Genomic DNA, 26,666 nt, shown 5'->3' with positions numbered 1-26,666 from the left:
TACGTAACTAGACTGATCTGCGTATCCTGTCTTGAACAGGCAAATGCATCGTGTAGCTGATAGACAGCGTTATTGCGGAGACGGGCGGTTCAAGGTTGTTGCGTTTCACCCTTAGGTGCGATGGTGATGGTTTAACGTTTAATTGTGACATGCGGTGCGTAACCTCCGGCCTGTGACGTCGGCACTCCATATCAACCTGCAAGACTTGTGTACATATATCCATGTATCGCGATATGCGGAGGAATGGTCCGACTCAGTAATGAGTTCACAAGATTTTCACACCTCGACATACGCTCTCACACAACATGAGTGACCGCATACTTCATGCATTGAACGCTGGTGGCGCGATGTATGCAATACAAGGTGCTATCTGTATCCCAGAACATCAGTGTGAGACACTCCGAGGACTGTAGGGTGGAAGAAGATCGGCTGACGGGTTTCGGTCCAGAGTGGTATAAGCTTACAAGGTGATCTTGCACTAGGCGGTCCGATGTGCCAACCGAGAAGCCAGGCGGGCCTTGTAGCTATTGTGCTGCGGTAGCTTCGAAATGATCAGCTGAACGTCTCGGGGGACTCATGTCAATTGACCCTGCCGGTGGTGATGCTGGTGTGGATCTAGTACGGGATATTCATGTGCTGTCAATATCAGTACTTCAGTTTCATATCCGCAATGCCATATGAAGCGCGCCTTACGTCATATGTCTATACCTCCTTCCTCAGCCTCTTGTCGCAATCTCAGAGCCGTGGCGGGGCGATGGCAAAGTAGAACCGTTCTTAATTCGGTGAGATTGGCGCTGGATTACTGGATGGGTGGCGAGATTACATATGTGATTGGTGACGTATGGGCGCTCAACGACAAGCCTCAACTAGCTTGCACTAAAGCTGAGTCCTAAACTGTGCCGTCTCAGAGACATTTGATCACTTCGTCTGTTCCCTGCACCGGTAAGCTCCTATAACTATGATACACTGTGAATAGGGCAAGTCGAAGTCGGTCATTCTGACATTGACACCGCAGGATCAGAGACCCGAAACGCAAAAGATTCCGCGAGGGTTTGACCGCTGCGCTTTGCCCCGTAACGATTCTCCGTGAAACCAGGTGCGTTCACAAAGAGATGTCAGAGTGGAAGATTCTGACTTCGGTTCTGGTTCGATTCTGGGCCGATTTTGTACAGAATTGGGGACGTGAAGCACATGACAACCTGGAGGAGGTTTGAGCGCTCCGCCTGGCCCCAGAGTGATTCTTCATGCAACTTGGTACGTGAATGACTGGAAAAATCAGAAGCCGAAGCAGGATCAGAGAGCTTGGAGCCAGATGCGACGATTTCGTCTTGCATTGCTTGAAGCGCCCGCTTTCCCAATGACTCCGAACACAATCACAGAGTCAAAGCGAAGCTAGCATTGTCATCATTATCAGGCAGGAACGGCTAATATGACACCCGCTAATAGGGGTAGTCAAATTTTAGGCCGCGTTCGGTACGTCGGGTTAGAGCACGATAGGTCTAGTTTTCCCAGCCAAACCGCCATAGCCGCTCGGAGCCCCATTCCCATCACTGAGCGGTTACGGCGATTTTGGCAGGTAACCTAATCCTGTCCCACGTACCGAGCGGGACCTAAGGCATAAGGGTTCAGTGTCCAATTCTACCAGTGGTTCTGAGGCAAGTCGATGGCAAGGAGTCGACATCGATTCTTCTGCCAGCTCTGACCCCAGGCTATCCCCTTCCATTGAGTCGACAATTCTGTTATCGCCTTGTCACTGGACTCCTGCGAAATGTCGATTAAGAGGAGAGAGATGGGGGAATCATGTGCACCGAATCGCGATTCGGGAGGGTGCTCCTCCAGAGTCGCACCGGCGATTCAACGCGCTGCCAGAACCGCGTATTTCCCCCTTTCTAATCATGTCCCTAACCGTTTCTGTGGACGATCCGAGTGAGTGAATACGCGATGGGACTGGGTGAACACCTCCCCTGGCTCGCGATTCTGCGTACCTGAACCTTGATTGTATTCCGAGAATCCAGCATCGCATTATCTGTGGAACTTGACCTAGATGTAAGCGATCCTGATATGCATTTGATATATAGCATAATACAGCACGACGATGCCATTCAAACGGCCGAGGCCGAATCCCACTCAAGGAGGTCCTAATTCCGAGTCTTCGTCCTCCCGACCACTCCCCGCAAAGCAGACGAAGACATCGACTGCGAAGGGGTTGCCCGACATGAAGATCTACATAGTGCAGGCAAAGCTCGATGCAGAGAGCATCGCTACTCTAACAGGCCTGGCAGAACGCCATTCTGGAGTCTGTAGGAATGCTGAGGACGCCGAGGTCCTCATCACGGCTGTGTCGATGCGTCGACGCTTGGAGAGGCATGTCCCATGGGAGATAGCGGTAGGTGCGGTGCTGACCTACTGTCTGAACGCACTGACTGACTGCCTTCCGCTGTGGGTGGTGCTGACCCTCGCTTCAGAGAACAAAAGCAGTTGTCACTCCGCAATGGCTTCGCGACTCCATCGAACACGGCGTACCCCTCCCGTGTGACGACTACGTTGCCATCGGAGATCTTCATGAGACGACGGTACAGCACTGCCCGGATTGCAACTGCAAACCATGCGGGTGCTCAGACGACTCCCCTTCCCCAACGCCGCCCACTTCGCCTCGTCCTCGTACCGCAGAGCTCTCATCCTCTCCCACCTCCCCATCTGCTGCATCAGTCCCTGAACCGGCGGAACGATCCGTGTATGTCCCGGAGAATTTACTTCCACCCGATCCCCCGATACCGACCAAGCTCGAGACTCTGGACTACACCTCGCGCTACGCATGCCAGCGTCCGTCACCACTCGTCTGTGTAAACCAGAGTCTAGTCCGCGAGCTGGATACCATTCGACATAGTAGATGGTTGGAAGGGGAAGATCGGAGCGCGCTGAGCTACGAGCGAGCCGCGTCCGTCATCAAAGGTGTGTCATCACCCTCCTTCCCAGTTGCAGCGAGTAGACATCCGCTCGCCGCTCACTCCTACTGGCAGCATACCCGCACAAGATCCGGTCCCTCGCGCAAGTTGTGAAGTTGCCGTTCATCGGCACAAAGATCGGAGGACTGGTACGTCGTTTTAGACAAGCCTTTGTGAGACATCGCTGTGACAAGACGCACGATCCAGATTGAGCAGTACCTCAATACGGGCACGATATTAGAAGCAGGTGCGTACCGCTCCTCGCATTCGTCCCCCTCTCCTTTTCTTCTCGCCGCCAGCTCGCGTATACTTATGGACTCCACGGACGGTCAGAGACCATCAAGGGGTCCGAGCGCTTCCAAACCCTCTCGTTGTTCGCGTCCATCTATGGCATCGGGCCGTCGACTGCACGCCGTCTGTACCACCTCAATCTCCGCACGCTCGAAGACCTTGAGATTTACTACGGAGTAGAGCGCGATGACGTTGGACGGCAGGGCCAGATCGTGGAGGTGGAAGAAAAGCCCCAGCACCCGAGATGGATGCGCGGGCAGCGCGCAGCAGACGACGGGTTGGGCGATAGCTGGATACGGGTCGCGCTCGGGCTGCGGGAAGATTTGGCGAAGAGGTGAGTACATTCCTCTTAGTGCAGTAACGCTTTATTCACGAGAAGACTGGCATCGTAGGATACCACGCGCGGAGGTAGAGGAAATGGGTCGTGTTGTGATCACAGAACTCAACAACCTCGAGCCGGGGTGTGTCTCGACAATCGTCGGAGGGTACGAAAAACTGAGTGCTCATGCACACGCGTCACTCACCCGCTCCGCGCGTAGATATCGACGCGGGAAGCGGGAGAGCAACGATGTGGACATAGTCTTTACGCATCCCGACGCGTCGAAGGTGAAGGGACTGTGCAAGTCGTTAGTGCGACGGCTTCACGAACGTGGTGTGTTCGATGCAGATACCACAGCTGTTTGCGCAAGGCTAATGCCTGTACACCCACAGGAATGGTGACCCACGTTATGCGTATGTGGTGCGGTGTTGTCCGCTAGTCTCGCTTCTCACCTCGTTTACAGACCTCTCCGGCTTCCACACACACGACCCGCTGCGCCTGCACCATTGGGACAACTTAGAGAAGGCACTCACCGTGTTCATCCTTCCTCCGACGTCGCCTTTCTACGACGGCACGCGACGGCGGCTCGACCTCATCTTCGCCTTGCCTGAGGTTTACTGGACAGCTGTGATCGGGTGGTACGTCGTGGTATCGCAGGGCGAATGCTGGGGATGTTGACTGCGGTGTTGGGGAGCAGGACAGGGTCCATCATGTTTCAGCGGGATATCCGGCAGTGGGCAAAGGACAAGCTGGGGATGAAGTTCGACAGTTCTGGAATGTGTGTCACAGTGATCTCTTTCGTCTTTGCGATGCTCACGTGCACCCAGCACGCGGCGGTACGATTCCAAGGAATTCTACCCCAAGACGGAGAAGGAAGTGTTTGAACTATTAGGCCTGCAATGGGTAGATCCGACGTGGCGAAATGCAGACTTGTAACGGACAAAGGACTGGCACGGGAAGCGATGTCAAATTACGAGACAGAAAGCGGGTCCGCGGAGTACAGTTGCCCCTATTCGATCGTGTAGCGTCGTCTCCTTGGAATGGTCATTGCATGATGATGTACGTCTTATATTCACTCTCATCCAACCATTCACCGCTGCTCTTCCCATTTACCCGGAATGCGACCTTGTCATTGATCTATAGGGTCCAGTCTGGTATGCGCACGATGCAGTGTGTCAGGGATGTGTGTGCTGCAGGACGGGTGATTCCGCACCTATTTGCCCGCTTTGGCATCGCTTCAACCTCCGTCCCTTCTCACTGTCATGTCGCCCATCATTCATCGTCCAGATTCGTCGCCAGAGTCCAATTCCGCTACTAAAGCCATGTGCGCGACGGCGCATGGGCTAGCGCCACCAACTTCCTGGGCTCCGGAGCGTCCGGGCGTTCAAGTGCCTGTCAAAACGAGGGCGAAAGAACTCGTCGGTTAGCGGCCGAATTGGGCTTTGCTTGGGCCCGGCTAATCCTACGAAGGCAAGTCACCCTCTACTCGTTCCTGGGAGCACCGCACTTGCAGACCCGGGCGTGAGCTTCGAGTGTCAGCGAGCTCAAAGCCCTTCCGCGCGCTTGCGTTACTCCGCAGCATGGCCTCGCGAGCTCTCACCGCTTTGCCACGGGGCACAATGAACAGTCATTGTCTCTGTCCTCGAACCCTTGAATCCAGGCGGCGGTGCGCTTTTTCTACTTTACGCGATGGGAGGGGCTACATGTATTCGGAGCTTGTCAGTAGACCTGTCGTTTGCTTCCCTTCCTTTGCTCCTACCCTCCCTGTATTCTGTCCTTGTGTCCCTATCCTACACTCAGGTGTCTGGTGCGTGCGTCCACACATATTCGTGCTGACACCAGTTATTGAAGCTCAGCCACTGCAGGTCGTAGCACGCTATGGATCACCTCCATTTCGATTTCGCGTTGTTCGACGAACTATTCTCCGATAGACACCGACTTATCAGTTTTCTGCTTAATTCCCCCAAGGCACATCTGAACGCTTCTCCTAACGCGTTCATGTGCTTTCGGAAGGTGCTACACTACCTGCTCGTCATCAAAGGTGTCAGGATTCCTTCAGAATCATCCTTCTCAAAACAAGCGGGTATCATATACCAACCCTACAAGGTGTTTTGGGCGGCGGTCAAGGAGGAGGTTCGCAGCGAATATGACAGGCGCGGATGGGGGGAGACGCACGAGGCAGAGAAGGCGAAGAAGAAGGCGGAGAAGGCCAGGGAGGCGGCGGAGAAGGCGGCGGAGAAGGCGGAGGCAGCGGCGAAGACGAGTGGGAGATCCATTTTTGAGCCCGCATACACATCCCCAGAGCCCAAGCTGAAGAGAAGTGGAGGTGGGACACTCAACACCAAGACTCGGAAGGGCGACGCGCGGTATACACCGTACGCCGTCTCGTCTTCGGCCATTCGCTCGTTTTCCTCGTCGGCCTCCAGAACCCGCGCTCTCGTCTCTGGTCTCCTCGAGGAGCGTGACTGTGGGATGCCGACAGCCGCATTCGCGTCTGTTGGTACCACTTCTTCCTCGGCCCCTTCCCATATGGATTGGCCTAGCGTGGTTTCTGCCTCATCTCTGGACGGTGAACGCGCACGCGGCCGCTCATCGAACTCTGTACCGGATTACAATACCCCCCTCCCACTCGCGCCGGCACCTCGCTCTCATGGAATGCTATCAGAGACAACTACTGCCAACTATCCATGGGGCGCACCCTTTCCACCTACAACGGCTCCGGAGCAAATTCACGTTCACGAATATGCCCCCCTGAATCAGCATTTCCCCCAGTATCAGCATCAGCCCCAATATCAGTATGAGCATCTCGGGGCAGAACTTTGGAACGGCAACGAGGGGTCTCAGGTCTGGCCCAGCCACAACACTTACCAGCCGGGCATCGACCAGGCAGTCCAGCCACCACTTCTGGCTTCGCAACCATACGCACCACGTCTTCCCGATACATTTCTCTCGCACCCCTCTCCCACCGCAGAGATACCCTTAGGTCGAATCTACGACTATCGGCCAGCGGATCAGGAAGATCAATTACTTTTCCCCTCTTCATCTGCCGGGGCTCACGCGCTCAACTCGATATCTGCCCTCCTCTCCTCCCCGCACACGCAGCCTACGCTGATGCAGCATCTCCAAGAGCAATCCTCATCTTTCCTTCCAGAATCGGCATTGCTAGACGTTCTCTGTCTGCCAGACAACCTGCTTGCTGTGCCTGAGGACGTGCAAGCTCAGAAGGAAGAATCTTTGGAGCCCACTCGTTGGTGCTGATTACCCATGATATTCTCATTGCTGTATACACCTGTAGTATCCCCATAGTACTTATACCCGTCTTAATATCTGTTCCTGCTTCTGCTATGCGCATGATGAACGGCCGCTAACCGTTCGCGTTCCCGGGAACGACGCGGATGTCTCACGAAAATGACGTCATGCAGGCACACTCTCCTTTGCTGTACGCATCAGCACAGCCACGAGTGCAACCTGCCGACTCGCGTCCCGGTTCAGAGTGGGTCTCCCTTGAACGTGTCGAGTCCTCCCCTCCGTCATGCCAATACTGTCTATGTCTCATATCTACAAGATGTGGTCTTCATTCTCTGTCTTTGGCTTTTCTATGAAAAGATATCGGCAATCGGCCTGCAGACCTCTAGTGGCGAGAGCATCAAACGGAGGGCAAAGGAATCGACGAGTGGTGGTCCTTCCAAGCCTGGGTCTCTCCAGTCTGGTGTGCCGCAGGAGTCTAAATTTGTTTTAATACCCCACCCTCCCTTCACGAATCACCTTATCATGTCAACGTGCGCTTACCCTGAGCCCGGATCCCAGAATCTTCATATGCAGTCGCTCTCTCTCCTGCCACATCCTCTGTGCATGACTTTGCCTCTCTCCGCCCAATTTTGGTATCAATGTGACGTCGTCACCATGCTTCCCTATCAGAGCTTTCTTTATGCTGAAACCATCATCTCACTCGTCCCTCGGTACTGTGCTGCTTCGGACGCTCCCATGTGCGACAACCTGATTCCTGCCACTTCATCATCTTCGAGCAGCTCCTCATCGGACCTCACATCTCCATCATCCACCGAGGATCTTCGCATGCCTTCTCCAGGGCCCTTCCTGGATGCCTCCTACACCATGGACCCCGCCACTATCCCCGATTGCTCACACGTCTGGACAAACCCTTTTCCCGCATAGATAGAGCATCAGGTCCTGAACCAAGTATCTAGTTCGTTAGTCTACGCTGTCCCTGGTGTCGGCACGTCACCCGAGCCACTCGCGTCTCGCATCCCCCACCGCGACGAGAAGTTCCCCGAAGCGTGCTTGCCCTACTATACAAGACTATACCCAGTACATGCAAAGCATACCCGCGACCGAACCGCACACGGTAGCTCAAGCCGGACAGTCCGTGAAGACGCCTGTTCTCGACGACTCTTTCTCGTTTTGGTACAACATGAACATCCTGAAACTCTGATTCATACGGGCACGTCCTTTTCTGCCAGTAGTTGGCGCGAAATGAGGTCCCTCGTGTATACACTGGCACTGTGCACATACTCCTTACATGTTATTGTACTTTGTGTCGCGCCACACGATCATCTCCGTTATAAATCACGTATCCCAGAGATTTCATTGCAATGATCCCCATAAAGCTCCCTCCACCACCATTTGTTCATAGACTCATTCTGGAGTGGTATTCGTGGAAACAAAACCAAAGGGCCCGGGCGAAATGCCCTTACGGCGTTTAGAACGGCAACCCGCGTGAAATCATGCCTTATGAGGCTTGTTTTCATAACAGCACAGCCACGTAGTAAACGCGAGCAACTCCGCCCAGGCACACTATCCCTTGCACTCCCTGCATTCGCCTTCTTGCTAGCAGTGTGCTATGTGCTGTAAGGAGCTCGAATTCACCGAGCGTAGGCTTTGCTTGCGGAGATCTCCTAAAGGGCCAGACTCCAGTCGACCACAGCAATTTCTCCGATACTCCGGCTCATCGGCTGGAACGGCCGAAGGCTCAAAAATTTTGCCCACGAGGTTCAGAATCGTAGGAGGTCCCATTCTTAGAACGAGCACAGCTTTCTATTGATACAAGATACAACGGCACTCAGGCGAGTTTCCGCACCCTCGGCAGCGCTTGCCGAGTGGGCGCAAAAACATCATGTGGCATGTCTTCCCTCCGGCATCTCGATCCCGTTCCACCAGGTGCTGGCCAGCAAGTCATGGAGAACGCACCAGTTGCCTTCGGGTGACGTACAATATAGCTATGATAACATGCGAGCGCGCTTCTGCGGCGTCCCATAAAACTTTGCGTTGTGGTCGGACCTCCGCCTCTAGGACTTGTACTTGAGCGACATCCTCTCCCCTCCGCTGACTCTTCCCCAAAACGGCCTCCCACCTCAAGTCGTCGATCCTTCTGCCCTCCTGCACGCCATGTCTCAGGCCGAGAGCACAGTGACGACGCCTCGATGTGCTACCCCAGAGACATCGCGTGACGCCCACGATGATGCGATGACAGTCGTGGACCCTCGTTCTGAGACAGTCTCGTTGACCGATCAGACGAACCTACTCCCCAGGAAGAAGGTTATGGCCGTTTTCTTCGGTCTTGCGCTGTGTATCCTTGTCTCCTGCCTGGACTCGACAATCGTCGCAACGGCTCTCCCGACCATATCAGCGGCATTCAACGCAGGATCTGTCGTCTCCTGGGTACCTTCTGCGTATTTCCTCACTTCAACCGCTTTCCAGCCGCTCTGTGAGTCTCCGGTGCCACCTCTATGCGTCTCCGTCTTCGCGCGTGGGACTCGCGATACTTTTCTATACACACCTCCACGTGCTGAGGCTTTACTCAATGCTGACTTCCTGTTCTATTCCTTCTCTGCAGATGGGCGTTTTAGCGATATCTTCGGCCGAAAGGCAGCACTCTGCCTCGCGATGGGCACATTCATGGTCGGCTCCCTCGCCGCCGGCTTTTCACGCACTATCATAGAGCTTATCGTCCTCCGGGGCCTCGCTGGCGCCGGTGGTGGTGGCATTGTGAGCATGGCGCAGATCGTTATCTCCGACGTCGTGTCGCTCCGCGATCGGTGAGTACCAACCTACAGATCGAAGGATTCACTCCCTTTCGAGTCGATTCACTTTATTGTCGACGTACTGAATATGCTGTGATTAGCGGGAAGTATCAAGGCATCATTGGGGTCGTGGTCGCGTTCGGCTGGGCGGTGGGTCCTCTCATGGGAGGAATCCTCGCCGAGAAGGCGGGCTGGAGGTGGTGCTTCTGGGTCACACTCCCGGTTTCTCTTTGCGCTCTCATCTTCGTGCTCTATGTGCTCCCTCTTAAGTCAGTAGAGGGCAACATCAAGAAGAAGCTCGCCGTGGTGGACTACTTCGGGACGGCGCTGACGCTTGTAGGGTGTACGCTGGTCATTCTCCCAATCATCTGGGTAAGCCCTCTCGCGCAGCGTTGCTTTGAGTGATTATTGAGGTATGCATATGTTATTAGGGAGGAGTTACGTTCCCATGGTCCTCGCCTGTGGTTCTGGCACCGCTGTGCTCTGGCGCGGTCGTCATCGCCATATTCTGCATATGGGAGTGGAAGGGCGCGCGACTCCCCATCATTCCAAGTAGGTCCTCATTTCTTAAGCGTGCTGTCAAGTCTATCACTTAACGCGTCGTGTAGTGTATATCTTCAAACAGATCACTGTCACTGGGGTGTATATCGCTATGTTCATTAAGTGCGTGTCCTTCACAGCCCTGTCCAATGAGTCGCATCTGAGCACCGGTCATTAGCGGCGTGGTATTTTATTCTTCCCTCTTCTATATCCCCCAGTACTTCCAGGTTGCGCTGAGCTACTCTGCCATCCGCTCTGGAGTCTTCTTGCTTCCCGTCCTCGTCAGTCAGACCCTAGGAAGCTTCATCTCAGTACGTACTCAGGCTAAAGCATATCTGTCACTACGTCTACTTACCCCCATGTGATGTGATCAGGGGCAAATGGTCAGTAGGACCGGCAGGTATCGGGTGCGTCGAGTTTCTGTGCATGTCGTTGTGTATAGTGTATCACTCATACACTTCGGGTGCTCCAGACCAACATCTACTGCGGGTTCGCTGTTTGGACCGTTGGGTGCGGCTGTCTTTCCACCATCACGCCTTCGACGCCCAAGGGTCTCCTCGTGTTCTTCATGCTCCTTGCTGGGTTTGGAGCCGGTGGGGTGAATGTATTCGGTTCTTTGAGCTTCGTGAGATACTGACGCAGCCACTTTTTCAGACCCTGCAGACTACCACAGTCGCGGCGCAAGCAAGCGTCTCAAGACGGGACATGTCTGTTGTGACTGCTGTTCGCAACGTGAGCTCCGTTGTCTTTTACTCTGCACCCCCTTCCAATCAAACGCTCCAAACAGTTCATCCGTCTTCTCGGCGGTACCCTCTCCCTCGCTATTGGCGCAACGATCATCAACAACTCCCTCCGCGCCACCATGACCTCGCTCGGCCTCGCCTCCTCTACTATTTCCCAAATTGTCGATGACCCAACCATTCTCGGAGCGCGCACATCCGCGTCCGAATCTAGTCTCACAGACCTCGGAATCTCTGCAGACATCGCTCAACGCATCCTTGACTCCTATATCAAGGGCTTTAGAACGGTGTTCATCATGAATGCGAGTCTGAATGCGGTCGCAACTATGGCTGCGATCACCATGATACGCCACATAGAGCTGACGAGGGGCGACGAGGAGATGCTGAAAAAAAAGGCGATTGAAGACGCGCCAGCATCCGAGAAGAGCAATGTTGTCGAGGTTATTGGAACCGTGACCAAAGAAAAGCAGAACACGCCAGGCGACGAAAACGTTTGACCGGCGTGCTACTTCGTGTTCCTTCATTTCTCTCGAAGTCTTGCTCTCGCTCTCATCGTTCATCCGGATAGACTAGTGTCGTCCATTGACTAATGACCAAGGACTCGGAACCTATGACCCGCATGGTAGAATAGACTATAGATGATAAGCGATGGGTTGCTGATGTCGGCTACATTTGTAAGACCATTGATTGTACAACAACTGGCAAAGAGCGCAGAGCGTGAAAGCGACGTGCAGGGTGCGTGAGGTCCGTATGAACATGGTGTCCATGATTTTGCTACGGGAAGATATAAGATCTAGAACAGTCCTTGCAAGGCATCGTCACCCGAAGCCTTGAGAGCGTCCCGGGCTTCGCGAGCCGGACGTGAGATGGACGACTTTTCGTTTGCAGCACTCTCTTGCGCTTTCTGTGCTACCTTACGCAGCACACCGAGCCTTTGGAAGACATTGGGCCCCTCGACCAGATCGTCTTCCTCATCGGGGGCAACGACAGCCAGGATACAGTGGGAGGCCAGCACGGACTGTGGGGTGCCAGCGACCAAATTGGTACTTTAGACGACAAAGTCAGTAACAGAGGGGAGTGTAGCATGCAGAATTGACGTACGAAACGATAGGCTTGACAAGGTCATCAAAGATTGAGAGTGATGCGAACAAGGCAGCGACGGAGCGGTGATACGAGTCTTGCGGCGACACATGAGCGTGCTAACCCTATCAAGTCATCAGGCAATCACATACCTTCACGCTGCTCCTTGAAGGCTTCCGAAACAAGCTCCGCGCATGCTTCGCGTGCCCTTTCTCCAACGTTATTGCCTGCGCTGCGGATAACGCGTGCAAGGGCAAACAGCAGGCTTGCCGCAATATCATCTTCGTTGCTCTTTGCACCGGTCACGAGCTCGATAACGACGGGGTCCACGCGAGGCTGATTCTTCATGAGTACTCCTAGTGCTTGCGCCGCCCTTCTCCGGACGGCCAAGCTCGCGGGGTCGCTGGCACTCTTGACGAAGGTTCTTTGAAGCTGCGGGAAGAAGGGTTTAACGTAGATCGGGATGCGCTCCAACATTGTAGTTAGGGCACTGAGAATGGCGTTCTTGACTGCTGGTGGATATGTTGTTGCCTGAGTAGCGACACGGATGAGTGGTCCAGTGAACGGCACGACGAAGGGCTTGATAGCGGACTGTTCGGTACGCTCCACAAGGTCGCCAATAGCATACGCTGCCTGCTCGCGCTGCTCGTTACTACCAGTGGTGAGACCGGCAATGATGATGGGGACCATGGGAGAGACACCCTTAGGCAAGCTGAAACCTGGTACACAAGTTCCAGGGGCACCCATGCTCTCGATAGTACGACGAAGAGGAACCACGAGAGGTTCGAGCTCGTCCTTGGGTACTGACTTGACGAAGACATCTAGCGCATGCCAAGCGGCAGTATGTACGGGGATTTCCCTGTCATCAAGGAGCGAGACAAGCTGGCGAATCCAGTCGACTCGATATAGAGAATAATCAAGTTCCGACTCGTCACAGAAGATGGCGAAGAGTTCACAACTGCTGACACGCCGCTTCACAGAGTCGTGCTTGGCCCTGTGCTCAATCAGCGTGAAGTCCGCACGTAGGTTCAGCTGGAACTTACCACTCCAATAGAAGGAGCATAAGGGTATTGAGGCCTTCAGCGTCAGAAATAGACGACATCAGGGAACGGATGGCCTCATTGACAGCTTCTTTCAGCTCTTCGTCTCCTTGAACCTCTGTGCCTTCGTGCATCTTAACAAGAGCACTAAGAATCACCGTGAGACGTCTACTGAGAGCCGCGCCCGCCACGGACACCAGAGATGCGAGTGCACGTGCGTTGAATGCTGACATGGGGATTGCGGTGAGGGTAGGGATAAGAATAGGGAAGACTGTGTACGCGCGGACCTAGCGAAGCCGATTAGTATCATCACAAATATCCAAAGAAAGGTACCTACTGCCATAACTTCCTTGAGTGCTTGCAGCGCCGTTCCAGAGCTTTGACCAGGTTGTCGCAGCGCCTCCAAGAGGGTTGGAATTGTCTCATCAATCGCCCTGGCACCGATGTGCTCTTGTAATGTATCGAATGCCTTGGCTGCGGCCGCACGGACGTCGCCTTCGTCGTCTACCAGAGATGCACGAACCATTGCGATGATCTCGTCCTCCTGCCCTTCCCGCTGGTTATCCGTTGTACTCAACCTGGCAGTACGAGTCAGAATGAAGACGATCATCAATGCGAAAGACGTACATTAGCTCGCTGAGCATGAGGCAAACGCCCTCTCGCTTGCGTGGATCGGAAGAGCTGGAGTTAGCGCGAAGCTCGGCGACCAGTTCTGACAAGACCTTCTCTCCCGACTTCCTGCAGATTTCTGTGACTGTACGAGCAGCGGTCTATCCATGGATGAGTCTTTGTCGTGGAACACGAGCATGACGCATACCTCTGCTTGATCGCCCTCGTCACTTGTGAGCAAAAATATGATTTGCCTGACGAGTTCCGGCAAGATCTCGCGAACTAGGAATAGGGCATCAGAATTGGTACGAGCAACGTGGCACGGGACTTTTCTTACCAGTCCTTGGTGTGTTGTGCACCAATGCTTTCCAAATGTGAGCAGACGACTGGCGTACAACATTCACAGCGTCTTGGCGAGCCAAGTATAGAGCGGCCAGGATACGATCGCGACGGGAGACACCCAGGACATCCACGAGGGCCTTGCGAGAGGACTCCGCCAACGCTGTTTCTTCTGTCTCTTCGTCCTCTTCGATCTCCGCCTTGCCACTGATACCCGACACTTTGAACAACAACTCTCCGACCAGCGTGATGGAGGATTGCTACAACTTGGTGAGGCCGTGGACAATACATAGGTCATAAGGCAGACATACCCGAATGCGCCATCCAGCATCGAACATACCACGCTCCAGCTCGGGGAGGAGGAGGTCGATCGCCTTGCTAGAATAGTTCGTGACAACCATACGACCTGCACGCATCGCAGCCTCCCGTACATAATCGTCGGAGTCGGAGAGACCACTGAGAATCGGAGGAATGATCTTGGGAAGGTGAGGTTGGAAACGTGCTCCGAACGTAGCAGGAAGGAAGACGAGCAGGGACATGAAGCCTTCTCTGACTGTACTGCGAGGGGACTGCGCATTTGTTATGATGTCGGGGAGAAGGCCCTCCATGCGCTCCATCCCAAGACCTGCCAACACCTCAGAGAGACCCTGAGCCGCTCCTTGCCGATCTACACCGGAGGTATCTGTCTTGAGAGTGCGCAGCAGACCAGGAACGAGATCCGGGAAGTTCACTTCGCCAAGTCGCTCGACCAGGGTACCGAGAGCCTTTGCCGCCGTTGCTCTTGCCTCCGGTACAGGGTCTACTAGAACAACGTGAACCATGGGAAGGAGGCGGGAAAGATAAGGAACGAAGTCCTTGGAATCAGTGAGCGACGCGAGATTGCCCACGATCTGAGCAGCCTTCTTTTTGGTATCAGCACTACGTTCTCGAAGACCACGTTCAATGATTGGTATGACCTGAAGGGCAATTAGCAAGATGTCAATCACTCAGAAAGACATAGCTCACAAGAGCCAACGAGGAGTGATCGATATAATGCATAAAGGAGGTCTTGATCAGCGCAGACAGAGCGTTAGGCGTCTTGGCAGGATCGACCATGGCCTTGAGGAAGACAGGAACAAGGGACTGGATCTCCGGGTTGCTGATGACCTCGCCAAACTGCTTGAGGGACTTGTTCGCAGCAGCACGGACCTGCGCATGAGAGTCCGTCAAGACTCCCGTTAGACGGGGGATGACAATTGGCAAAGATTGAGAAAGCTGCTTGGGAGCACAGTACGCCATCATACCGAGGAGCTCAATGGACCCCTTCTTTGTGCGCCACTGCTTCTCATCTAGACCGGAGAGTAGCGAGGGAAGGACCGTCTTGAGCCCATATCCTGACATGTTGGCCATGATAACACGGGCAGTGTCTTGAGTTGCTTCGCGGACGTCAGGAGTACCATCGCCAAAAGAGGTGAGTAGTAGAGGAAGAACATGAATGACGTATGGCTCGAATAGACGTCCCAGAGTGCTCGCGAAGGTCTCGAAGGCGAACATTGCTCCCTGGCGGGGCTCAAACCGTGTCTTGTCGTCGGTTGCTTCACGAAGCCGGTCCATGATCTTATATTCCTTGATAGCAGAGATACCCAATCCCTTGACGACACCAGCGAGGCCATATGCAGCTCCACGGCGAGCAGCGTAAGACGGGGAGTTACACAGCTCGTCCAGAAGGCGGTCAATGAGCTGAGAAGGAGACTTGGATAATATGACCAAAGGCGACAGACACTCCGACACGGCCATCTGAACCTGCTCGGCAGGAGTCCTAAGAGCCCCAACCAACCTCTCAACAATGGCAGGCAGACGAGCGTCGGATGGGTCCAGATGTCTGGCGATACGACCAATCAGAATGACGACAGCCTCCTTGATGTGGTCGGACTCTTCGGTCCCGGCACCCGTGCTGGCAAGCTCCGATTCGAACATAGCGACGAGCTCAGGCAGACGAGTCGACCCATGAAGGTCGGTTACTGTGGTGCCACAACGGAGCATACTACGACGGACGTCTGAATGACGATCGCCGAGCGCCTTGTCCTGGATCAAGAACCTGAAGAAGGGCTCCACGTCGTCGGGGGTGAACGCTGGAGCAAGCAGCTCGATGGTATGGGCGAGCGCCACTCGTGCGGGCCAAGGATCCGATCGACCCACACTCGACGCGACGAGCATACCCTACAATAGAGTCAGTCAATATACAGCAGCTAGACGACTACTATTCTTACATATTGATCAAATTCAGGCGCGAGGACTTGGGCCTTTCGTGACATTAGCATACATCCAGCGTATTAGCTTGGGTTCCGGGCTCACCTTCTCACGGTAGAAGTCTTGCAATGCCGAGAGAACCTTGCTGATAGATGTTGGCCAGTACTCGATGACGGCGTTGGCCAGAGCAGACGCCGATGACAACCGGACATAAGCGTTGTCGTGCTCTAGTCTCCAGGAGTCAGAGTCACTCCAGCGAGACTCCAGCGACTGACTGACCCAAGTATGGGAGAAGATCCTGCAAGAACGTCTCCGGAACGTCAAGCCCGTTGTCTTCCCAGAGTTGATTGGCAAGACGAGCATTTTGTTCATCCTCATCGTGGCAAGAAATCCAAAGCTCGGGAGACCAGTCGTAGTCGGTAAGGTCAAACGGCTATTGAACAGGTCAAAAAGTCGCCCCGAGCCCTAGATAGAATGCTCGTACCTGCAAGGTCTGCAGACAGGAAGTCCTCACGTAAACTTCTTGGTACAGCGTGCCGCGGAGGAGCTCGCCAGTCTCTTCATGTGTGGCATTCTCTTGCATGGCCTGCCCGATGTCGACAAGTGCAGAATTCGCATCCTTGGCGAGCTTCGGCTGGTTCCGAATGGTGTGTATGAGGTCGCGAACCGTGCTCGTGCGAGGAAAAGCAACATCCGAGACTATGTAGACATAGATCAACGTTGACGCTGGGAAGACGGCTAACCAGCTCATCAACTTACACCCGCCGCAGTGGAACTTGATGATGTCTAGGGACAAGGCAATCTGCTCAAGAGGGTCGTCTTCCTCACCGATGGCGATGCCACCCTTCACGAGGACTTGGCTGAGAAGCGGTGATGCATACCCGAATGTCGCAGCATCAAAGGGAGTCTGCTCAGACAGAGTGCGGAGTCGGTAGAGGACTCGAATAACGAGCGCTAGCGCAGTCGATGTCAGTAGATAGGTCATTGAAAAGTGAGATGCAACGAACAGTTGAGGGGTTCAATAGTGAAGTCGTCCGGAACGCCATCGACCTCAGAGCTTCTAAGGGTTGCAACGCCGACCCACTTCCTGTAAGATTCTAGACGGTCCGAAGTGCACTCCGAGAGCAGCTGCTCCGATTGTCAGAAAATGCCACAGCCATTGACACGAGACGACTCACCAAGTAAGTATCGAATGAAGCATGCCCAACGAGCGTAACGGCCTTCCCGAAAGCTCCTTCGCGCAACAAAGTCGCGAGAGGTGATATGAACGTCCGAAGCTGCTCAACGTGGGCGAGCACTAAGCTTCGAATGAGGTGCAGGCCCTGTTCAAGTTTGGCCTTGATGCCGTTGACGCGTTGCCGCACAACAGCCTCCTTCTCGAGCTGAGCCTGGACGAGCGCCTGGTCCTGTTTGCTAAGCGTGGTGGTAGTTGCCGCCTTCTTGTTCGCAAGCGACCTGCGCAGTTCGGCCTCCCACTGTGCGTCCTTGTAACCCTTGCCCTTCTTCTGTGGCGCTTCTTCCTTCTTGTTCGAGAGTACTTGTGACCGGAACGGTGAGATAGTCACGTGGGGTAGCCAAGGCTGGATACATACCATCAATATAAGTCTGGCCCTCGGGAGTGCCCCAGATGCCAAGGTCCTCGTCTGTCAACCTTTGGACGTCATCTGCCTTTATGTCAGCACCTATCTTCTCGACCACCTTCGGCAGGACGGCTTCCGGAGCGACGAAGGCCAGTGTGGTGATCGCCCTGTAGCCAGCTTCAGCGAAGCCTGGAAGTGGCTATACAGTTTTGTTAATGCCTGGTTATGAAATGATGTGGTCTCGACATCGACGTACCTTCGCTGAGGCGTCGATTGCGCTGAAGACTTTATCCAAGATCGCGTCGGTGTGCGCGGAGACGAGCTCGTGAGGGTCAACACGCGCCTTTTGGCAAAGCTCGATCCAGACCGGGCGGATGGTACCGGCTAATAAGCTATCAGCCCCACAGTAATTCACGAGAAAGACGTGACGTACATCGCCCGGGATGGTGCGCGACGAGGACCCAATCCCAGAGTAGTCGTTGCTTGATATCCAAGGGGTAGTCCTCGGCAAAGGCAGCATACGCAAGCATGAAGGTCGGAAGACGGGCCTCTTTGTTCGAGGAAAGATCTTGTTCATCCGACGCGGCTACCTTCGTCTGTGCCTTCTCCTTCGATAGGTATGCGGACGCTGCTTCAAGCGCAGCGAGGTTGATGTGTTCTGGCAGCGCACCGGCAAGGCGTTCAATCGTGCTTAGGGCCGCACGTCGAACTTGCGGCGATGAGCTCTCGACGGCTAGATGGAGAAAGACGGATCCCAGCATTGTCCTGTGATGTGAATTCAGTAGAGGGGACAACGACGCATGCCGTAAAACGGACCGAGATTGTTCCTGTTTGAGAAATTCGTCTCTGAAGAACTTAAGGACCGCTTCCGCGGCTCGAAGCAGCCACGTCTCCTCCTCCTCAGAGCCTAGCTTCTGGTAGACCCTCTCCCACAAGAGGAATGATGGTTTGGGACTCGCCACGTATAGCGACTGGAGGGTCACGTTGCCCGAAATGATGCTATCTACCAACAGAAATGGCCGAAGGGCGTAGATTAGCTACATCAGAGTGGAAACGGAGGAAGCGTCAGGTCTCTACCAAATTGTTTCATATGCGAGAGAGGCCCAAGAAGGATTGCTGCAGCGACATATCCTTCGAGCGGGCCTGCTGCCGTGCCAGTAGGATTAGCCGCAACAGCCTTCAGGTTCGTTTCGAGGGACGGCACGACTGCCTTTGCGAACTCAAGCGCAGAAGGAAACTCGAGGCCCCCAAGCTCCCAGAGCGCATTGCCGACAAGAGAGCAGAACGCCCGTCGAATCACGGGCTTGCTGTTTAACATCTCTTTCGCAGCTACCGAATTCGAGATGCCAGGAAGCGCAGCGTCCGACTTGAGGCACGCAACGAGGTGCGGAGATAGCGACGCCGCGAGCACAGACACAGACCCGTCGTGGCTCTCCTTCGCCAGCAAGGGTAGAGACGTCTCGACAATAGAAGCAGAGACCGCGCCGGGCGGAACAGCTCCGAGCATCGTGTAGAGCGTCAATCGATGGTCTGAGCCGGCGGTCTTACCGACCTTGGGTAGACTGAGGAGCTCATTCGCGGTATGCTCGAGATCAGCCGGGGCCTGAGTGCGTTGTACAAGCACTTTGAACAAGGATATTGAGCTCGCCCGAACGATGTGGTTCGAAGACTTCGCGCTGTTCAGTGCGGGTGTGAGCAAACGACGGAACGCGTCACCTTCTACAGCATGAGCATATGCAGGCAGGAAATCCGCGATCACTGATCACGCTCATCAGCAACGTTTCATGAGCTGGTCCAATGCACTGACCGCTAAGCGTGATCTCCGGTGACCGCAGAAGGGCCTTCTCCATAGTAGGAAGAATGGTTCCGGTGAAATCTTCCGGCGTTACCGACGAATGAACAAAATCGTGGAGCGCAGCCTGGCGTGATATGAGCACCACAATTACAAGGACTCGAAGCAACGTACGGATATGTGCGAGGAGACAGGCGTCCTCGACATCAACACAGCAGTGGCGTACAGTTGTATGATATCGCTCTGAGCAGACAGAATCAGCGGCGCCAGGGCACATGTACAGAAAACTCTTACCTTGGTCGCCGGATCGATCTGCTTCAGCTTCTCATCCTTGACGATCTTCAGTCGTAGCAGGACACTGATGGCAGTGCCAATTAGCGGCACAGCCGCTAGCGGAGACGGCAGGGTCTTCGTAAAGCTCAGGAGGGTTTTGATGACAATTGGGATGGTTTCCGGGCTCTTTCGTTTTGTGTTAGCGGGTTCACCCACATCCGACAAGAAACTCACCTGTCGAAAGGCACGTCTTGTCCGAACAAGCGCACTCTTTTGCAGGGAATTCTTGCTACCAGTGGAAGGGTCGAGTAACATATCCAGAAGAGATGCCATAACACCGAGTAAGACAGGCCAAGTGCGATCCGAGGGGAAATCCGGGTTGCAACCAAGGCATGTAACGTATAGCCCACAGCACCAGCTGTGAAGCACAAACATGTCCGCAGCTGCGGTGGAGCTACAGACGGAATTGTTCCAGGATGAACAGCGTAAAGAGAGATAATTGACTCACCTCGGACGCTTCTGGATTCGCCCAACCTCCTGCGACATCCAACCCAGAACCTGTTCCACTACGCCAAACTTTTGCTCATTCGGCTCGCCTTGTGATGTGCCGCGCAACTCGTCCCTCCTGACCAGCGCCATGCCCACAGCCTCAACTGCTTCACGGGAATCCGCATCGACATAACGAGGGTAAGTTGAGGTAAGAAGTTTGAAGATGTCCATCATCTGAGAGAGGCTGAGATCTGGGTGTAGATTCACGTGAGCGATCTCGCCGAGTTCTGACGACGGTCGATAGGACGAGCAGAGCGCCATAAGTCAAGTCAGGAGAGATGTGCGGACACAACCAGCCACAGAAGACGTCCTGAGTATTTCCGAGAAGCGTTTGTGTCGGTTTCTGCGAAGCGAAAACTGCTATTGACACATAAGTGAGCCAAAGGCCTGTTATTCACATCGACCGTCAAGCTTTGTCTGCCGTGCGAAGTTTGACCCTCCAGGCAAGGAGATCTGTGCCAAACTCTCGGGCCACTCAGCGTGTCGATAGCAATCCCTGACGAGAGTCATGAGGAATCGTGCTTGGCAGACTGGGGCTTTCAGAAACGAGAATGCCACGGCGGAGAAGTCGAAGACATTCGTTCGCGCGCTCATCCCCATTTCAAAGAAACGGTCAAGGAAGGGTCAGCACGACCAGGACGTCGAGAACTTCGAGCATGATATCCCCTCGGAGGCCATCCACACAGACGGTGGAGAACTCACGACGACAACTACTGCCACGGTGCAAACGACACTGACGTCGAGGACGGGGAGCTCGTAGAGGAGTTCGGCACTGTGTTTGATCATCACGGACGGTCATCTCGGCCACATTGGAAGATGACCATCTGGGAGGACGTGTGCCTCGGCGACATTCATGTCCCCACTTGAATAATAGCGCTTTGCCAGTCACATCTGTGGTCTGTGAGCAACGCACCTCCATGTTTTGCAAGCACAAGCAGCTCCTCTCTGAGAAACTGCACCCGTGATTTGGTGCTACTTGTGAAGAGCTTCGTTTGTGCGGTAAGCATAGAGCAGGACCAGTCGGCCAAGATGTTTTCTCGTCGCCACCTCGGACCGCCCGAGGTCGAATCTTCGTCATCGGCTGTTGAGTAGCGAGTGGAAGCTATCCAAGATTCTATCTCAGATCTGCCCATCACAACGATGAGGCCAGCAACGAGAGGAAGATGGAGGTAGGAGGGTATTGGTATGCTCGACCTCCTGGCGAGGCAAATTGGAGACATAACCCTAATGTAGGGGTTAGATCCATTTGGTTTAGATTCTTTAGAATCGGTACAGTGCGGCGTACAGATCCCCTACTCTAACTTAACCTCATACCACCACCATCACGCTGTGCATACCTGATAAGTTTGCCAGATAAATGACTACCAACAGGTCCGAACTCTCAGCAGTCGTGCAACCCAGCACGATTTCCGGCGGTTCTCTCGACGTACGTAGCATCCTAGCCGTGTCCGAGGCATGGTCGGAAAGGAACGAATCGGTGTGTGTTCCTCCCACCTCAGTCTATCTATTGTACTTTTTTTGAACTCGCGAAAGAGCAGGCTCTATTAGAGCCATTTACACACGTCTTCTCCGTCCCCGGAAAAGAAATTCGTTCACAAATGATCGACGCCTTCAATCTGTGGCTGAAAGTCCCCCAGGACAAGCTCAGGGTCATCTCGAAGGTTGTGAGCATGCTACACACTGCAAGTTTGCTGTACGTCCCAAAGGATCGTCAATGAGAGGGTTGCCGTGACATCACCACAGCGTTGACGACATCGAAGATGACGCTCAGCTGCGCAGGGGCGTACCAGGTACGCCTGCGAGCACCATACTCGCGCCATGCTGAACGACGCAATAGTGGCCCATAAAATATACGGTGTGCCGCAGACAATCAACTCTGCGAATTACGTCTACTTCTTGGCGTATCAGGAGCTCTTCGCTCTACGGTCTGGGATCGGTGTAGATGGTCCTTCCGATGATCCGAAACGTCTCATCCCGTTCAAGGAGCTAGACCGAATAGTGACCGGTGAGTCACGAAGAAACCATCACAATCTGTCGATCGCTCATTTGTGCACATCAGCCGAGCTTCTGTCGCTGCACAGAGGGCAAGGTCTCGAGTTGCTCTGGCGCGATTCTTTGCAGTGCCCAACAGAAGAGGAATACGTGTCCATGGTGAACAACAGTACGTCCCCCCTATGTCTAGTACTTCCCAATTTCATTATCGAGTGCAGAGACGGGCGGACTATTGCGCGTTGCCATCAAGCTCATGATGGCGTGCTCGACGGAGAACATTGATGTGTAGGTCTCGCAATGGAGAGGATGAATTTGTGGCTTACCAACAGCGCAGCGATTATGTCCCACTCGTCAACCTCATCGGTGTGCACTTCCAGATCCGAGACGATTACATGAATCTGCAAAGCACACAGGTTCGTCTTCGGTTAGTCTCCGCTTCCCCCCTTCTCACGGGGACCCCAGTACTCCGACAACAAAGGCTTCGCGGAGGATCTGTCAGAGGGCAAGTTCTCGTTTCCGGTCGTGCACGGAGTCCGTGCAGACACGTCCAATCGCCAGATCCTCAGTGCGTCTACGGCGACCTATCTGGTGAAGTTGACTAACAGACGGTCCGCTTCAGACGTGCTTCAGAAACGACCGACCACACCCACGCTCAAGAATCACGCAATCAAGTACCTGCGCGAGCACACAAAGTCGTTCGACTACACACTGGGTGTCATGGACGACCTGGAGGCGCAGATTCGAGCCGAGATCGCACGACTGGGAGGGAACGCACAACTGGAGAAGATCGTCGACCTGCTGCACGTCGAGCGGCACGCCTGATGTATCCACGTCACTTTTACTTGCTTATACATGCATATCCTTCGACCGATCCCCCGAATGCATATCTCGCGGCGCCCCTCTAACCTCGCGATCGCGACCCGTGCCAAGGAACGATTCTGATGTCCTGGGGTATTTGATTTGTTTCCGGGCCAGGTTTCTGGCCTGATTATTCGCGCGCCGGATATGCCCTCCGTAAGAGTTTTACGAGAGCATATCTCTCGCGCGTGACTGCGGTACTTTGGTGAGCGAGTCTGCATGGCTGTGGACGCAAAGACGGAACTCACATATCCATTACAGACAACTATCTAGGAGTAAAGACAGAGAATGGCGGGAGGTCCTCACCGTCCTGTGACATCAGCATGCAGAGATCAGTCTGACAAGGTTAAGACAGCGCCGTCCACGGCTAGGGGACGTACCGGGACATGTCGCGTCATCCTTCTAGTGCCCGCAAGGTTGAACTCGCGGTGGTAGGGGAGGATTGGAGGAGTCCATTGATAAGGACCTCTGTAGACCTGCGCCTTTATACCCACTCGAAGTTCTTCTGCATAGGCGGTTGGTGGCCTTGTGTGCACCGGTCACGCCCAAGCGCATTGTACCGCAGCACAGCAAAGTACGACTGCAGAAGACTCGAAGAACGGTAGTTGGCTGCGGCTCCCACGGGGCTCATATAGATTTTGCGGGTTCTGAGGGCTTCTGATCGCGCACGGTACCGCGGTGCTGCTGCTGCTGCGGGTCTGGTGACCGACGCCCGAGCAGTTGTCAGCTTGTGCCAGATACTATCCCTGGCCATGCGGACCCTTCCCGAAAGCCCTCCGTGGCTGAGCGTATTTTTCTGTTTCACATTGAACAGTAAAGTGGCGAACTTGATGCTATCAAACTGCAGTGGAAGTAGCCTACAAACGTCAGCCGCATGACGGGCGCCTGTATCTCCTCCGGACCTAGTACTCCCACCAATTGGTGTCAGTGGGAGACTTTGAGACCCTGGCTGGCTGTACAATGGCGCAGGGCCATGTGATAAGCGACGATTGCGTGTGCCCAATTTGCGAAGCTCAGAGGGGTAGCGTAGGGTGCCGTTACCCGTAAAGCTGCTACTTCAAAGCAGAAGCGATCCTCAACGCGCTCCCACCCAAATGGGACCCGCGAGCAGGACAACCTGAAGACTACGAAAGGCCGCCGGCCACCGACGAAGATGATGATGGCATCCCTTTCGACCCCCGTGCGACGGTGAAAGGGACCATCGGGCACACCTTCAGAAAATTCACCGACTCCGCACCGGTCTATTCCACAACCCCAGATGTATGTGTTCAACCTCGTACCACACATATAACGGTTGGAACAGATGGCTCATGCCTGATCAACGGGGAGAGCAATGCAAGAGCAGGGGCGGGTGTCTATGGTTGAACGAAGGACATCCCGCTGACCGGTCTATTAAACTCCCCTCAGAGATCGTACAGTCAAATCAAACAGGGAAGCTAGTAGGGACTCTCGTCGCCTCTCAGACGATAGAGTCTACTACAGGCCTGACACAGGAAACGGACTCAAAACTCGTCTTGCAAACCGTCACCACCCGACTCCGAAAAAACGAGGACATAGGATGTATTGGCAAATCAAACGTTGGATTCACCAAGGCTGTGGTTGCCACCTTGCGGCGAAGGAAAGCCCTAGTAAAGTTCAAGTGGGTCAAAGGCCATAGCGGTCACCCTAGGAACGAGGGAGCAGATAGGCTGGCGGGACTGGGTGCCCTGAAATCAGCGCCCGACCAGGTCGATGTTCAGGCCCCAGACGATCTCCGCATCTCCGGGGCGAAACTCCAGGCCATGACCCAGCGCATGGCCTATACGGCCATAATGGCCCGCAAAGCGGCGAAGTTGCCCCCGCCCAAAGACAGTCCACGATCTGGACACCGTCAGAGCTGGCGTTGAGCACGCGTGTCAAGCACAAGTAACAGACAGGGCTATCTGGACCTCACTTACCAAGAAAACCCTCTTCACGAGGGAGGCCAGACGTTTCCTCTGGATGAGTATCCACGAGGGATACATGATCGGAAACTACTGGCAACGGGAAAGCATGTCAGATGAGATGAAATCTCGAGCGGTCTGCTCAGTATGTGGGGAGACCGAAACTATGACCCACAAACTGTTTGAATGTGTTGCCGAAGGACAACAGACGGCGTGGACCATGTTGAAAAAGCTGTGGACCTCGACGGGTCTCCCGTGGTGGGAGCCGAATGGGGGTACAGTTTCTGGCGCTGCCTGCCTGTAGTACAAAGATGATGATGGGACCCGCTGGCCTCACCGGGAGCAACGTTGGGCTGTCCTGGCGGTGGAAACGGCTTATTTCATCCGGAAGCTGAGATGTGAGCGGGTGATACGCCGTAACGGGCGGGACTTCTCGGCCAGGGAGGTCAGCGACAGATGGCACACAAATTTGGATCGTAGGATGACCCTGGAGCGCAGATCGACAGCAAGAGCTTACGGTAAGCTGGCGCTGAAGCCAACTTCTGTATCAATGATACGGGGTCCGGTGTTGGAAAATTGCGAAAGCCTCCCGCCGGACTGGGTGACGAAAAGTGGGGTTTTAGTAGGAATTAGGAAGGTAGACGACAGGAGAGCTGAGCGACCGGAAACGACCTCCTGAAGGACTCAGGCCCTCCTCGAGTCCTGCACAACGTGCGTCAATGCATTTCCCCACGGTAGAAAATACGACGAAGTCAGGGTGTCCGCACCCTGGCCAAGTCCTCAGCGCGCTGACTGTTCACACATCATGCCCCTCTGGGATCACTGTGAACGTTGGCACTCTGCGCCCACCCCTCTACGACTGCTGTAGAGATGTCCTGAAGCTTGAAACTTCGATTCTTGGAGGCAAGCAGTGCACAATTATATTCCCTGCGTCATGCAATGCGACTCCCAATTGACCGCCGCATCAACCACAGCCTCGTCTGAGAGCCACATGAGCGACCGCTTTCCGGAATGACAGAATACTAGGGCCGCTCAATTCTTGAGGACGCAGGACGCGTTCAGAGGCCATTGATGGATGTGATGGGCTAGCCGAACCTGCCGCATACGGCAAGGTACCAACCTCATTTCTCGTGCCCGTTGTTTTCCAAGAGGTCTGTCGTGTCCCAAACCTCACATAAAAAATATAAATCGCGAGTATGTTGAAGACGAAAGCCTTCCGCGTCGATTGACACTACCCTTGAGGCACTTTGTGAGGGGGGAGGAGTGTTATCGTCGCTCGAGGGGTTTCTTGTCGGCTAGTCTCGCTTAGCCCATCACCTCTATCAATGGCCTCTGAACGCGTCCTGCGTCCTCAAGAATTGAGCGGCCCTACTACCCCTCCTGTGGATATCTTGAGCGTAGCTTGATGGAGACGACGAGAGTTATAACGGGTAAATCTGCGGAGGCTGCCAGCGAAATTCTACATGCGATAAGTGACTTCTTTAGACTTTGACGTAGCCTAATGAGTACAAGAATTGCCATCACGCAATG

At 54.4% G+C, this 26,666-nt stretch overlaps 7 protein-coding genes across 7 annotated transcripts; 6 read left to right on the top strand and 1 right to left on the bottom strand.

The window, feature by feature from the left end:
- Positions 1-2,095: 2,095 nt before the first annotated feature.
- DICSQDRAFT_72055 (Nucleotidyltransferase) lies at positions 2,096-4,491 on the top strand (the record flags this gene model as incomplete). The annotated part of the gene is made up of 11 exons (XM_007371033.1): positions 2,096-2,386; positions 2,466-2,732; positions 2,790-2,952; positions 3,021-3,094; positions 3,153-3,192; positions 3,279-3,570; positions 3,629-3,721; positions 3,776-3,888; positions 3,995-4,193; positions 4,253-4,333; positions 4,383-4,491. 11 exons carry the CDS (start codon positions 2,096-2,098, stop codon positions 4,489-4,491), a joined length of 1,722 nt encoding a protein of 573 aa, XP_007371095.1.
- A 942-nt stretch (positions 4,492-5,433) lies between these two features.
- DICSQDRAFT_175151 (uncharacterized protein) lies at positions 5,434-6,813 on the top strand (the record flags this gene model as incomplete). The annotated part of the gene is made up of 1 exon (XM_007371032.1): positions 5,434-6,813. One exon carries the CDS (start codon positions 5,434-5,436, stop codon positions 6,811-6,813), a length of 1,380 nt encoding a protein of 459 aa, XP_007371094.1.
- Positions 6,814-9,036: 2,223 nt separating this feature from the next.
- DICSQDRAFT_72053 (MFS general substrate transporter) lies at positions 9,037-11,370 on the top strand (the record flags this gene model as incomplete). Its single annotated transcript, XM_007371031.1, has 10 exons — positions 9,037-9,277; positions 9,407-9,608; positions 9,695-9,965; positions 10,025-10,145; positions 10,202-10,256; positions 10,312-10,444; positions 10,508-10,540; positions 10,606-10,731; positions 10,788-10,865; positions 10,921-11,370. The coding sequence occupies 10 exons, from the start codon at positions 9,037-9,039 to the stop codon at positions 11,368-11,370; spliced, it is 1,710 nt and encodes a 569-aa protein (XP_007371093.1).
- Positions 11,371-11,666: 296 nt separating this feature from the next.
- DICSQDRAFT_72027 (ARM repeat-containing protein) lies at positions 11,667-21,497 on the bottom strand (the record flags this gene model as incomplete). Its single annotated transcript, XM_007371030.1, has 28 exons — positions 11,667-11,919; positions 11,975-12,050; positions 12,106-12,947; positions 12,997-13,280; positions 13,331-13,571; positions 13,621-13,763; positions 13,811-13,884; positions 13,940-14,201; positions 14,253-14,897; positions 14,947-16,140; positions 16,191-16,223; positions 16,276-16,397; positions 16,450-16,603; positions 16,655-16,869; positions 16,930-17,124; positions 17,178-17,298; positions 17,349-17,707; positions 17,763-17,949; positions 18,007-18,134; positions 18,184-18,515; positions 18,567-18,753; positions 18,828-19,508; positions 19,558-19,669; positions 19,717-19,785; positions 19,837-20,001; positions 20,050-20,269; positions 20,324-20,555; positions 21,278-21,497. 28 exons carry the CDS (start codon positions 21,495-21,497, stop codon positions 11,667-11,669), a joined length of 7,746 nt encoding a protein of 2,581 aa, XP_007371092.1.
- Positions 21,498-21,706: 209 nt separating this feature from the next.
- DICSQDRAFT_141429 (terpenoid synthase) lies at positions 21,707-23,536 on the top strand. Its single transcript, XM_007371029.1, has 10 exons — positions 21,707-21,841; positions 21,903-22,057; positions 22,108-22,154; positions 22,202-22,369; positions 22,424-22,525; positions 22,575-22,641; positions 22,691-22,769; positions 22,819-22,921; positions 22,976-23,419; positions 23,476-23,536. Exons 1-9 carry the CDS (start codon positions 21,722-21,724, stop codon positions 23,176-23,178), a joined length of 1,044 nt encoding a protein of 347 aa, XP_007371091.1. The 5' UTR covers positions 21,707-21,721; the 3' UTR covers positions 23,179-23,419; positions 23,476-23,536.
- A 988-nt stretch (positions 23,537-24,524) lies between these two features.
- On the top strand, positions 24,525-25,100 carry DICSQDRAFT_72033 (uncharacterized protein; the record flags this gene model as incomplete). The annotated part of the gene is made up of 1 exon (XM_007371028.1): positions 24,525-25,100. One exon carries the CDS (start codon positions 24,525-24,527, stop codon positions 25,098-25,100), a length of 576 nt encoding a protein of 191 aa, XP_007371090.1.
- Positions 25,101-25,470: 370 nt separating this feature from the next.
- Positions 25,471-25,815, top strand: DICSQDRAFT_72048 (uncharacterized protein; the record flags this gene model as incomplete). Its single annotated transcript, XM_007371027.1, has 1 exon — positions 25,471-25,815. A coding segment is annotated over one exon (345 nt), but the record flags the coding sequence as incomplete, so codon positions are not given.
- Positions 25,816-26,666: the final 851 nt, after the last annotated feature.

Source organism: Dichomitus squalens (genome assembly GCF_000275845.1).
Source record: "Dichomitus squalens LYAD-421 SS1 unplaced genomic scaffold DICSQscaffold_85, whole genome shotgun sequence".
Classification (NCBI taxonomy): domain Eukaryota; kingdom Fungi; phylum Basidiomycota; class Agaricomycetes; order Polyporales; family Polyporaceae; genus Dichomitus; species Dichomitus squalens.
This window is presented reverse-complemented; position numbering and strand designations above follow the sequence as displayed.

Excerpts from the sequence above, each read along its gene's own strand:
- DICSQDRAFT_141429 (XM_007371029.1), top strand. The coding sequence starts at position 21,722 with ATGACTACCAACAGGTCCGAACTCTCAGCAGTCGTGCAACCCAGCACG. Across the intron at positions 22,642-22,690 it reads TCGACGGAGAACATTGATGT|CGATTATGTCCCACTCGTCA; the intron begins GTAGGTCTCGCA and ends CCAACAGCGCAG. Across the intron at positions 22,770-22,818 it reads TGAATCTGCAAAGCACACAG|TACTCCGACAACAAAGGCTT; the intron begins GTTCGTCTTCGG and ends CGGGGACCCCAG.